The following is a 14,418-nucleotide window of genomic DNA, read 5'->3' as shown; positions in this document are numbered from 1 at the left end:
GCCCACCGAAGACGTATAATAATTAAAATGACAAAAGTTAAAGACAAAGAGAATTTTTAAAATAGATAGAGAAAAGCAATCAGCTATTTTTCAAAAGACCCTTTGCAAGCCAGAAGGAAATGTAAAGAAATATTCAAAGTGATGAAAGGCAAAGATCTACAACCAAGATTACTCTACCCAGCAAAGCTATCATTTAGAATCAAAGGAGAGAGAGTTTCTTAGACAAGAAGAAACTAAAGAATTTCATCATCATGAAACCAGTATGACACGAAATGTTAAAGAGATGTTTTAAAAAAGAAAAAATAAGATCCAAAATAAGAACAAGAAAATATAGGAAAGAAAAATATCTCATCGACAAAGGCAAGCAACAAATGCAGTAGATCGATCAATTCCAAATCTAGTACAAACATTAAAAGACAAAAGTAGAGAAGCCAAACCCAGCTGATCAGGATGATCACAGACGTGTAGCTTGCCATCTTCGCTAACATGCTGGATGTGTCGCTTCTCCTGCTTTTTGTTCTCTATCACTATGTGGCCATCAACAATCCCAAAAAGCAGGAATAAAAGTGGAGCCTTCTCTGCCCCAGGGTTCCAGGACATAGTCTGAGACAAGATGGAGGGTGTGAGGGGTCTTCACACTTCATCCCTTCTACGCATCACAACATACAAATCAACTACACCTGAATTTTTCCAAACAACTTTTATTTCCGTAAAGTCTTCTTTAACCTGATGGAACAAGAAACTGAATAGGGCCCAGTATAGGGGCTCCTTTCTTTTCTACTCCCTTCCCCCAATATATATATATATATTTTGGTAAAAAACAAAAGACAAAAGTAGAAAGATCATGTGTAATTACAACAATAAATTAAGAGACAAACGCACACACATGAAGTAAACAATAATGACAAATGGAGGGGTGAGTAAAAATTATAGATTTTATTATATTTTTTAAATTAAATGTATTGGGTTCTATAATACATCAACTGTATATTTCACTATGTGCTCACCACCCAGAGTCTAGTCTCTCTCTGTCACTGTATATTTGACTTCCCTTTACCTTCATCCTCCTCTTACACATCTTCCCTGCTGGTAACCTTCATACTGTTGTCCGTGTCTCTGAGTTCGTTGGTTTGTTTTGTTTGTTGCTTGCTGTTTTATATCCTACATATGAGTAAAATCATATGGTTCTTGTCCCTTCTGACTTATGTCACTTAGCATAATACTCTCAAGACCCATCCATGGGGTGGCTCCGTAGTGTAGTGGTTAGCACATCTGCTTTGCAGGCAGAAGGTCCTGGGTTTGCACCCCAGGTGGAACCACGGACCATACCCTGGGTGCGTCAGGCCCCCCGAGTGTGCCAGGCCCTGGGTGCATGCCACAAGCGTGCGGGAGGGGACACCCCAACTTCAGAGATCCAGTTCTTAAGGGGAAATGGTAACATCCATGGAAGTGTGTGTGTGTGGAGGGGAATAAAAGAGGTGGAAAAAAAAGAAAAAAGACCCATCCATGTAATCACAGATGTTGCCTATAAGAGACCCACCTCAGATCAAAAAACACACACAAGGAGGTGAGGGGAGCGGGGAGATAGATGGGGTAAAGAGAGTCAAATATGTGGTGACAGAAAGAAATCTAACTATGGACGGTGAACACACAGTGTAAATATTTATATGCCTTACTGTTAAAGTGTACAGCTGAAATTTATTGGATTTCATTAACCAATGTCACCATAAAAAATTTAATTAATTAATTAATTAAATTTAAAGAAACATACAGACAAAAAAGGGATAGAAAAAGATATTCCATTCAAATGGAAATGAAAAAAAATCTGGGGTACCAATACTTATATCAGACAAAATAGACTTTAAAACAAATGCTGTAATAAGAGACAAAAAGGGCACTTTATAATGATAGAGGGACCCAACAAGAGTATGTAGCTCTTGTAAACATCTATGCACCCAACGTAGGAGCATCTAAATACATAAAGCAAATATTGACAGACATAAAGAAAGGGGTTGACAGTAACATAATAATAGTAGGGGATGTTAACACCCTACTGACTTCAATGGATAAATGATTCAGAGAGAAAATCAACAAGGAAAAAGTGGCTTTAAATTACACATTAAGCCAGATGAATTTCATAGATATTTTTAGAAAATTTCACCTCAAAGCTGCAGAATCTCTATTCATTTCCAGTGTACATGGAATATTTTCCAGATTAGACCACATGTTAGGCCACAAAATAAGTCTCAATAAATTTAAGACTGAAACCATATTGAGTATCTTTTCTGATTACAGTGGTGTGAAACTAGAAATCAATTACTAGAAGAAAACTTAAAAACACACAGATACATAGAGGCTAACTAACATGATACTAAACAATGAATAGGTTAACAATGAGATCAAGGGAGAAATCAAAAGATACCTTGAGACAAATGAAAATGAAAACACAATGACCCAAAATTTATGGAACACAGGAAAAGCAGTCCTTAGGGAGAATTCATAGTAACATAGGCCTATCTCAAGAAACAAGAAAAATCTCAAATAAACAATGTAAACCTTACACCTAAAGGAATTAGAAAAAGAAAAAAGAAAAAAGCAAACAAAGCCCAAAGTGAGTAGAAGGAAGGAAACAATAAAGATCAGAGAGTAAATAATGAAATAGAGAGGGAAAAAAAGTATAAACGAACAAACAAAAAACAATAAAGATCAATGAAACCAAAAGCTGGTTCTTTGAAAAGGTAAACTAAATAGATAAACTCATCAAGAAAAAAAAGAACCTAAATAGATAATATCAGAAATGAAAGAAGAGAAGTGAAAGCTGATACTACAGAAATACAAAGGATGATAAGAAAATACTATGAAAAATTATATGTCAACAAATTAGACCACATGCAAGAAACAGATAAATTCCTAGAAACATACAATTTTTAAGACTGAATCAAGAAGAAACAGAAAATCTGAACAGACTAACTATTAATGAAATTAAATCAGCAATCAAAAAACTCCCAACAAAAGTCCTGGACCAGATGGCCTCACTGGTGAATTTTATCAAACATTCGAGAAAGAATAAATACCTATCCTTCTCAAACTATTCCAAAAAATTAAAGAGGAAGGAAGGCTCCCAAACTCATTTTATGAGGTCAACATTACCATGACAGAAAAACCAGACAAAGGCACTAAAAAAAAGAGAGAGAATTATAGGCCAATATCCCTGATGAACATAGATATAAAAATCCTCAGCAAAATATTAGCAAACCAAATTCAGCAATTAATTAAAAAGATCATACACCTTGATCACATGAGATTTATTCCTGGGATGCAAGGGTTGTTCAATATTTGTGGATATTATGTGATACACCACATAAACAAAATGAGGGTAAATATCAGCAGATGCAAAAAAAGCATTTGACAAAATCTAACATCCATTGATGATAAAAACTGTCAGCAAAGTGAGGATAGAAGGAACATACCTCAACATAATAAAGGCCATTTATGACAAACCTACAGTTAACATAATACTCAGTGGTGAAAGATGAAGCTTTTTCTTTAAGAACAGGGACAAGACAAGGATGTCCACTTTTATCCAACATAATACTGCAAGTCCTAGCCACAGCAATGAGATTGATGAAAGAAAGAAAGAGAGAGAGAGAGAGAGAGAGAGAGAGAGAGAGAGAGAGATTTCTATAAGAGATTATGGTCACATGTGCTACCTATATGCATGGATGTTCAATTCCTAGCTATATAACTGTATCCCTCTTCTTCTTCATAATCTCAAAAAGAAAGAAAGAAAGAAAGAAAGAAAGAAAGAAAGAAAGAAAGAAAGAAAGAAAGAAAGAAAGAAAGAAAGAAAAGAAATGGCATCCATATTGGAAAGGAAGAAGCAAAACTGTCATTATTAATTTCAGATGACATGATATTTTGAATAGAAAATTCTAAAGATTCCACAAAAACCATTAGAACTGATAAAATGATTTCACTAAAGTAGCTGCTTACAATATTAATATTCAGAAATCAGTTGCATTTTTATACACCAATAACAAACCATCAGAAAGAGAAATTTAAAAAACAGTTCCACTTACAATAAATTGAACCATGGAGTTAAAAGACCTATACTCAGAAATCTATCAGACACTGAAGAAAGAAATTGGAGAAGACATGGATAATGGAAAAAATATACTATGCTCATGAACAGAAACAATTAACATCATTAAAATGTCCATACTACCCAAAGCAATTTACAGTTTCAATACAATCCCTATCAAAATACCAATGCCATTTTCACAGAACTAGAACAAATAATCCTAAAATTTATATGAAACTGCAAAAGACCTCAAATAGCCAAAACAATTTTGAGAAAGAAAAACAAAGTTGGAAGTATCACACTACCTGATATCAAACTATACTACAAGTCTATAGGAATTAGAACAGCATGGTACTGGCTTTAAAAAGAGACACTTAGATCAATGAAACTGAACAGAGAGCCCAGAAATAAACCCACACCCATATGGTCAATTAATCTATGATGAAGTAAGAATGCGGTAAGGACAGTCTCTTCAATAAATGGTTTTGGAAAAGCTAGACACAGATACATGCAAAAAAATAAAAATAAAACTAGAGCACTTTCTTACATCATATAAAAAAATTAACTCAAAATGGATTAAAGAATTAATGTAAGACCTGAAACCGTAAAAATCCTCAAAAGAAAAAATAAATAGTACTACATCAAACTAAAAAGTTTTTGCACAGCAAAGAAAACTGTAAACAAAATGAAAAGACAACCTACTGAACGGGAAAAGACATTTACCAATGATACATCAGATAAGGGATTAAAATCCAAAATATATAAGAAACTCATATAATTTACTACCTAAGAAACAAAGAATCCAATGAAAAAGTGAGCAGAGGATCTGAATAGACATTTCTCCAGAGGACATACAGATAGCCAATAAACATATAAAAGGATGCTGGACATCACTAATCATCAGAGAAATGCAAATTAGAACCACAATGAGATATCACCTAACACTCGTCAGATGAACAAACAACAAGTATTGGTGAGAACGTGGAGTAAAGGGAAGCCTAGGGCACTGCTGATAGGATTGTAAATTAATACATCCATATAGGAAACAGCATGGAGGTTTCTCAAAAAATTAAAAATAGAACTAACTTATGAGTTTATCTGAAGAAATCCAAAACACTAATTCGAAAAGATATATGCATCCCTCTGTTCACTGCAGCTCTATTTAAATAGCCAAGATATGGAAGCAACCTATATGCCCATCAACAATTGGATAAAGAAGTGGTACATATGTACAATGGAATATTACTCAACCATAGAAAAAAAATCTTACCATGTGCAACAACATGGATGGACCTAGAGGGTATTATGCTAAGTAAAATAAGTCAGACAGAGAAAGACAAATATCATATGATCTCATATGTGGAATCTAAAGAACAAAATAAACGAATAAACAAAACAGAACAGACTCGTAGATACAGAGAAAAAACTGGTGATTGTCAGATGTGAAGGGGTTTGGAAGGCTGGGTGAAAAAGGTGAAGGGGTTAAGCAGTACAAGTTGGTAGTAATGAAGTAGTCACCAGGATATAAAGTATAGTGCAGGAAATAGAGTCAATAACATTGTAACATCTATGTATAGTGCCAGATGCCTCTAAACTAATCAGGGGAAATCATTTTGTAAATTATGTAACTGTCTAACCACTATGCAGTACACCTGAAATTAATATAAAATAATATTGATTGTCAACTGTAATTGAAAAATAAAAATAAAATAATAAAATAAAAAGACAAAAAAATTATTTCCTTTTTTCAAAACTTGTCTTTATTTTCAAAAAGCTGGCCTAGTGCAACATAAGGTCCAACCTGGCACTACAGGCAAGTGCTTTCTATGAAAGGCTTTTACAATTAGCAAGGGCTACTCAGCAGTGGTAGTGGACACAGTAAATCATCACATTTAATTCATATTCTAAATAGAGATTACTAGGTCTTAAATTTTGGGAGGCTGAAAAATGTGAAGCAAGCTTTGTGGTCAAAATAAGCTTGTACCGTTTTATTTACTAAAAAAAATTTTTAAATAAATATGACTTTTAAAAACTCACAAATTTTAAACTGAAGTTAACTCATTTTACTTTTATTGATCTATAAGTAAAAAATGCTTATTAACATCAGTCATATCTCAATAGATTGTTTTGTTTGTATCTTACTTTTATAATTTTCAAGAAAATTAAAGAATGCAAGATTGAAATCACTGTTTTGTAAGACTACTTTTAGTGGAATTTTAAAGAATACTTTTCTACTGGTTTTCTTTGTGTTAAATTAGGAGGCAGATGGGTCAAAATCTCTTTTACAATTACTTTTTAAAAAATCTCCATATAGCTTCTAGTTCCTTGTTATTTACAGTATTGTCCACAACTGAAACTCATATAAAATAACACTGGATGTCAACTAAAATTGAAAAATATTTTTAAAGTATAGTTCAGAGAATTTGATAGAATTGAAAATCTTAGGGCCTACTTTAGAACTACTTGATCAGAATCCACATATTAAGAGGATCACCAGGTGATTCAAATACACACTTATACTTTCTTAGAATAGAACTCAGTGACAAATTTAAAAGGTACAATAATAAAAGCCTAATTGTATATTAAAAACAGATGCTATCAATTTTTTCTCAATGCATCAGCATTAAGCACTTTTCATACCAAAGCTGATATTCCTAAAATGACCAGTATTGTAAAGGGCCACCAATCATTCAGCATTCCTTTACGATACTATTTACCATGTGACATAAAATTCTATTTTTTATTGTTCTGTATATATCATATAACATGTATGACCTATATCAACATATCATAAATCAGAAAATACTTTAAAGTCAATTAAAACATGTAATTATTTCAGAGCTTTTTAAAAGAACCAAAAGTAAAGAGTTTAACTATAACAGGCAGAATGCCATGACTTAAAGTGCAGATATAAAAACCAAGGAACTTATATCCACCTTTTGAATGTATGAGATATCAAAGGACTAAAATATTAGTCACTGATTGTGACATACTTCTTTTTACTCTGGTCCAGATCTCCTTGTAACATTATTTTTCTTTCTCTCCCTTGGTATGTGTCATCTTCCTACTTGTTTTCCCTGCATTTAACCTAATGCTTTTCTACCATTATTTCTAGTTAGTAAGAAATTCCTTTCTTGTTTCTCTACATTTTGTTTTATCTACTTTTTCTATGCTTATCCCTACTATCTGATCATTCTCTTTAGACAAAGCTTATTTATTTATTGCTTGTTTAATTATTGTCTTTCTCCCCTGTCCCCATTCCTTAACCTTTCCTGTACCCTAAACGCATGCACACATTTACACTAGACTGGAAGCTCCGTGTCGTGTTCACTGCAGTGATCCAGCACAAGAACAGTGCCTGGCACATAGTAGGGGCTCAGTGTATATGTATTGAATTAAGAAAATTAATAAACAGTATATCTTCATCGCAGATCAAATCTGTGCTCACTTTCTTACCATCTAGATTGTTTGTACCTCTCATAACACTTCATCCTATAATATACTTTCTGGTCTAGCTTTTTGGACAGCTACCATCTTCTCTACTCATGGCAAATCCCTTAAGGTCACATCCATCACCAAGTCTTCCAAAGACCTAGTATATTCCATTGCATGTAAGAGGCACTCAATATGCTAAATAAATCAAAAGCTCTTAGAAAAAGAACAAAAAGGGCCTCTAGATGCTAAAAGCAAGCTGTTCCTAGACTATAACAAAACATTTTCAAGTCTAATCTTTTTATCATTTCAAGCTCTCCCTAGATTGCTAAGAGAGTTTTCTAGTCTCCTTCATTCTTACCAGGCAACTTTTAGTGTTACTAATCTACAATAATCTAGCTTGTTTATTCAGCCATTGCAAGGAACTAAGCTAAACCACTGGGTATACAAAGGTGATTAAGACACTACTCGTCCATGGAGAAGCTCACGGTCTAATGGGGGAGGCTGACACTGATGTAATAATGAAATGCAGTGTAAAAGGTCCTATTGTTAAAGAATGAATGATGCAGCTAAGGAATAGAGAAAGAGGTCAACTTTCCTGGGGAGATCAAGAAGGCCTCTAGAAGAGACTGAGTTAGGCTTTTTTTGTTCCATTTTATTGTATTTTATTTCTCATTTAAAATTTTGGTGAGCTAATGCATTCACATGGTTCAAAATTTAAAAGAACAGAAACAATATAAACATTGACGACAACAAATGCTCATGAAAATGTGGAGCAAGAGGAACTATCATTCATTGATAGTGGAAATGCAAAATGATACAACCACTCTAGCAGTTTCTTGCAAAACTAAACATACTCTTGCCATACCATCCAGCAACTACACTCCTTGGTATTTGCTCAAATTAGTTGAAAACTTACATCCACACAAAAAACCATACATGGATATTTATAGCAGCTTTATTCACAACTGCCGAAGCTTGAAAGCAATCAAAATGTCCTTCAATAGGTAAATGAATAAAGAAACTGTGGTACATTAGACAATAGAATATTATTCCACACCAAAAAGAAAGGAGCTATCAAGCAATGAAAATACATGCATATTACTAAGTGAAAAAAGCTTATCTGAAAAAGGATAAACACTGTATGGTTCCAACTGTATGACTTTCTGGAAAAAGCAAAACTATGGAGACAGTAAAAAAAAAAAAAAAAAACAGTGGTTACCAGAGGTTAGTAGTGGAGAAGAAGGGATGAATAACATAGTACAGTGGATTTTTAGGGCAGTGAAACTATTCTATATGATACTACAATGGCAGATACATGTCATTACACATTTATCAAAACTCATAAAATGCACAACACCATGATGATGTGTCAGTGCAGGTTCATCGATTGTAACAAATAAACCATTCAGTTTTTGATTTTGTTGAAGGGAGGGCTGTAATGTGTGAAGGTAGGGGGCATTTGGAGATATGAGACACTGTACTTTCTGCTCAATTTTGCTGTGAACCTAGAAGTTCTCTAAAAAAAAAATTAAAAAAAGATAATACAGTGAAAGTATTGTTTTCATCCTTGATTCCTGGTTACTTAAGTCTCTTCTCCACAGGCACCATGTTTCTAGCTTCCTGAGTATGTTTCCAAGGATTTTGAGGTACACACAAACTATCTATGTCACATATCATATCTATAGATATGATTTCTCTCTGTTTTCCTCAAATGGCAATGTACTATACACTCTGTTTTGCACCTTATTTTTTTTCACCTAATGATATAATGAGATTTTTCCATACTGGTATAGAAAGAACATGTTTTATCTTTTTTTATAGCTGTATAACATTGTATGAATAAAAAATAATTTATTTGTCCACCCTTGATGGATATAGAAGATGTTTCTAATCTTTTGCTTTTACAAATAGCTTTGCAATGAATAATGTTGTACCTATGTCATTTTGAAAATAGGCATACGTATTTGTAAAAATGAAGTCCTTGAAATGGATTGGTAGATCAAGGAATCTGAGCATTTGTAATTTTAATATGTTACCAAGTTTTCTTTTATATGGAATTGTACCAAATTACACTCCCTACGGCAAAGTATGATGAGAGAGACTCAGCAAAAACATGTCATAAAACTTTGGATCTTTTTAAACTTCTTGGTAAAAAATAGCATCATGTTATAGTTTTAATTTACATTTCTTCTATTATGAGTTAAACATATATAAATATTTGAAAGCCACTTGTATTTCTTTTTCTTTGAACTGTTTTAATTTTTGGTCATTTCCTAACTAATCTATTGGTACTTTTAGTAAATTAAGAAAATTGATATTTATCTATAACAGTTGTAAATATTTTTCTCAGTTAATTTGTCTTTGACTTTATATCAAGTGATTTTTACCATTCAGATTTTTTAAAATATAGTTGAATTTATCAATGTTTTCTTTTATGGCTTCAGTATTTTTTGTCATAGAAAGATCTTATCACTGGAGATGACTAAAAAAACTTCTCATAAAAATATTATAAGGCTAATGCTTTTATAGCTCTATTTTTACATTTAAAGCTTTGATTCACTTTTAATTTATCATGAAGGTGGGTAAAAAGTATAGGCTTACTTTTTTTTCAGGCTAATCTTATCCTATCTAATTTCCCTCACACCATCCCCACTGATATGAGACGCCACTTTAATCATACACTAAATTCTTGTAAGCCCACTTTTGGATAGTGGGGGAAACCTGTAGTAACTTAGGAAGAATTGACGAATTTAATGGTTTGGATACTTCCTTCTGAGGTAATGGTATGCCGGTCCATCTATTCAAGTCTTTTATGTTGATTGGTTGTGTTTTTACAATTATTTGATACACTTCTTCTGTATTTCTTGCTAAGTTTATTCCTAAAATATTATCTTTTTTCTTTTATAAATGGAGTATTTTCTTTTATTATGACTTCTATATTGTCATTCATTTCTAGAAAGCTATTCATTTCCATATATTAATTTCAAACACAGCCACTTAGTTGAATAATTCCATTATTTGTAGCATCTTAAAGTTTTAATTTTCATGATTTTCTTGGTTTACAATTATGTCTTCTATGATTGAGATAATTTTACTTACTCTTTTCCAATTATTTAGAGCGTGCTCTTCAAGAAAACTAGTAAGGGAGAGAGTTAAGCAGGATTGAGAAGAAGAGAGAGCTGAGGAAGGATGTGGGTTTCAGGTAAAGTCCAGCCACAGCATGATCTACAGGGATCTTTTGTAGAATTTTCACCCCTTAAGATAAGAAGGTGGGCCTTTTATAGCCCCTTAGCAGTCAGTTACTGAGGGAGATGCCTAGTTTTCCTGGCAAGTCAGCTCCTATCAACTGAGGACAGATCTTTGGAGAAGAGGGTATAGCTATGAGCCTTTAGCAGTCAACAGTCACAGCACCTGAAGGGTATGTGGGTGGGCAAGATGCCAAACAGATTTAATCATACCTTATGTTAAAATACTTCCTATTAAAATGTTGACAGCATAAGAAGATATAATTATGTTGTAATACTTGAAAAATATGAGGCAAAAAGAGTTAGCTCTGCAATGAAATCCTTTGCCTTTTTTATGTTTTCCACTTTTTCAGATTTCTTATAGTTGGAACTCAGGTTGAGAATCAGAACAGAATCAATCAACAGGTTAACATTTACTGTGCTCCTACCATGTGACTCATTGTGCTGAGTGTCATTAAGAATAAAAAGAAATGCAAGATGAGGATTCTATCCTAGATCAAGAAGAATTTCAGAAAGAAGATAAGATTTGCATATATGAAAAAAATAATTAGACATAATACCATTAAACCAGGTATATCATACTGGGATTTCAGAGGAGAATCTTAGAATTAAGTTCTAAGTAAAATGCTTACTTTATAAATTTGAGTAATGGTGCTTAATATCTTTGTCATTTACTGAGTGGGGTATAAAATATTTTCCACCAACAAGTTTCAGGAAGTTGAAGGAGATAACAATGGGAAATTGTTCTAAATAACATAAAGGCAAAGACTAAAAGAACTGCCAACTATATTGTGTTGCTATTGGGCAAATTCCATTATGCAGAGATGGGAAGGGAAAGCCACAGAGTCAGTTACCTACACATTCATCTCCCTGGTGCAAGTGGTTATTGTTCTGTACCCAGTGGCAGGATTAGAAATACCAATGGGGAACAGTACACAAAGTTGTTGTGGAAACCAGAATGCTTCAGCGAAGAGTTACTTGCAGAGACCTTTCAGGATTATCGCATTCAATAAAAGCAACTATGTTTTGCTTCACTCTATGGCTGGACATCCCAATCAAATATCTATTTTGAAGGGTCCTTCAATCAGCTGTACTAAGTGAATATGGATTCAAGAGTCAGTAGATGGTGATCACATCACAAAAGTATATTTTATGTGTGGCGTTTTTGTATTACATGCTGGACTCTTGTTCACACTTACCCTAACTACTGTCAAGCTTTCTGGTTTCTGTAATATAAGAACAAAGTAGCTTGACTACTGCCACGAACAGAGAAACATTTCCTCCAATGTAGTTGCCATATGTATTGCCCAATACCGTGATACTGCGAACCTGTCTCTTCACATTCTCTTAACTTACTTTCGAGGCTAGACAGTAACCGCTAACTCTGCTCATAATTTTCATCCTTAATTGTGAATTGAAATTTTTCCAACTATCCAACAGGATATTTGAAAAAAAGTTTTTTTGTTTTTTTGTTTTTTTCCCTGAGAAAATGAGGATTTTCATAGCCTTTGAGGGCTCTTTTGAACCATTCGAAGTTTCAACAGATGAAACCGTAGAGGCTGTCAAGCTGATGATAAAGGTATGTACTTTTCGCTAAGCCACTAAAATGCATACTAATTTTAATTATGCAGTGAAGTTTAAACTGCATATGGGGTAGAGATTATATTTTTGGATACATTTTCAGCAAATGGGGAACTAAAACTATTTCAAAATATCATCGTTTGCTTACACTATAGTTTGATAAGAAGATAGTAACTATGGAAGTGTTAGACAGGAAAGCAAACTGAATCAGTAATTTCTTGAGAAAAAATCGTTAAACTTCTCTTTATGAAATCTGTGGGTTTTGCATGGGCCATATAGTATTGCTGCAATTCTTCATAAAAAGCAAAACAAACTCTAGGCTATATAAACGGAGTGTGCCAGTTGTCAGATAGATGGCTTGTTTGATGAGCAAGCAACTATAAATAACCAAAGTATTTGGGAGATAGAGAGGATTTTGGAGAACTTCTGGGCTACATCTTCATTGTGCATCCAGGGAAAATGAAGCTCAGAGAGGTTGCATCTTACCTAGGATCACAAAGTCAGAATAAGAACAATTTGGGTGTAATAACTTTATCTTATAAACTTTATATAAACAGTTACTCTAAAATGGAAAATTAGGACAAATATTTAAGTTTTGACCATCAAATGGTATTTGACTTGGAAATGATCATAAGGAGCATTTACTGAATCATGATATTCGATAGATTACTGGGATCACTGAAATCTAGATCTTCGATCACAGAGGCTCTTAACCTTTATGTGGCATGGATTCCTTTGGTAATCTGGTGAAGCCTATGGACTCCTTCTTAGAATGTCTGTAAATGCATAAAATAAATACATACAAAGAAAAGGAAACCAGTTATACTGAAATATAATTTTCAAAGATTAGAAAATACATTTATGATATAGTGATATGTGGGCTTCTTTATTAAAACATTAACAAGTTCTAGCAGTGTATCCGATAACTATTATAATTTCAAAGTAGTGATCAGTATAATATTTTGAGATAACTGCAGTAACTATAATGTGATATGAAAATATCAGTGATTCCTTTCAGTGACAAAGTCACAGGTACAGCCAGCTACTGTTGCCTACATCCATAACTGAAAGAAAATCTCAACTTCATTTGGAATTAATAAGAATGAGTTATAGTTTTATCCCATCTAAATTCTATCCATAAACTTTGGGAAGCTCTATAGACTCCAAGTTAAGAACCCCTGTTTAAAACTTCTTCCTTCCGTCTCAAACAATTTTATAATGCTCGGTGGGAAAATGTAAACAAAAAGAAATTACATGTTAGTTTGGTAATGTAAATATGTATTGATTTCATAATATGCTATTGATTTTTAAGGATTATTTCCACATTCCTCTCTCTGAAGATGAACAAGGGAGGCGGTATCTGGAGCTGACGTATGCTGGAGCAGCCCTAGAGGACAGCTGGAATCTCGCTGATGTTGGAATATCCTTTTGTTCAACTCTCAAATGCTTTGTTAAGGTATGATGATCAGTATAACATTTGTTCAAGATGCCTATTTCATTTTGAATAAACTTGTGGCTACTTCAATGAAAGTAATTTCATTACTTAGGAAGAGGTATACTCTTCTTGCCTTCTCCTTGTCTCTTCCACTTGTATAACTGGTGTTATGTACAATTTGTGCTGTAAGGGGCAATAAGGTATAGAGACTGCCTCAAGTTTCCCCTTCTTTCCCTTCCTATCTAATTTGTTGCCTGCACCAAACAGTCATCACAGAGCAACCCACAAATATTGGAATAAGGCCAAGAGGAGGATCTTGAATATTGATATAGGTAGAAAATATTTAGGTCACTTCCATGGGTCCACAATGGATTAGGAGCAGTGAAGTGAAGAAAGGGAAAAAAGTCTCAGTAACAATAAGCATGAATGGGCAGATTCTGCATTCAAATCCAACCAGAGTAGCCATTTATGAATTAGGTGTATATACAACAGAGATAGCCTTTTCCATTTATAAGGTCCTTAATCTGTGGTGCCTGATTTGGGGACCATAGATGGGCTTTAAGAACTTTATAAAACCCTAAAACTGTCACATATGAAAAATTACATCTCTGGAGATTTTCTGAGTGGAGGATTTTTAATAT

The 14,418-nt window shown here is 33.5% G+C and overlaps 1 protein-coding gene and 1 pseudogene across 2 annotated transcripts in view; both read left to right on the top strand.

Moving 5' to 3' along the window:
• The first annotated feature begins 450 nt into the window (after positions 1-450).
• Positions 451-564, top strand: LOC102893803 (annotated as a pseudogene).
• An 11,244-nt stretch (positions 565-11,808) lies between these two features.
• ANKUB1 (ankyrin repeat and ubiquitin domain containing 1) overlaps positions 11,809-14,418 on the top strand; it is a 36,092-nt gene continuing 33,482 nt past the window's right edge. Inside the window, exons 1-2 of one of the 2 annotated variants that reach the window (XM_015600172.1) lie at positions 11,809-12,340; positions 13,683-13,798. Coding sequence is in view for 1 of the 2 variants with exons in the window: in XM_006926209.2 (XP_006926271.1) it covers positions 12,251-12,340; positions 13,655-13,798 (234 nt within the window). In the remaining variant the exon portion in view is untranslated. Of the gene's footprint in view, positions 12,341-13,654; positions 13,799-14,418 lie in introns of both variants that reach the window. The other variant, XM_006926209.2, reaches the window with a different exon arrangement.

Source organism: Pteropus alecto, unplaced genomic scaffold (genome assembly GCF_000325575.1).
Source record: "Pteropus alecto unplaced genomic scaffold, ASM32557v1 scaffold239, whole genome shotgun sequence".
NCBI classification, from domain to species: domain Eukaryota; kingdom Metazoa; phylum Chordata; class Mammalia; order Chiroptera; family Pteropodidae; genus Pteropus; species Pteropus alecto.
Note: the sequence above shows the minus strand (reverse complement) of the source record. Positions and strands in the feature narration are given on the sequence as shown.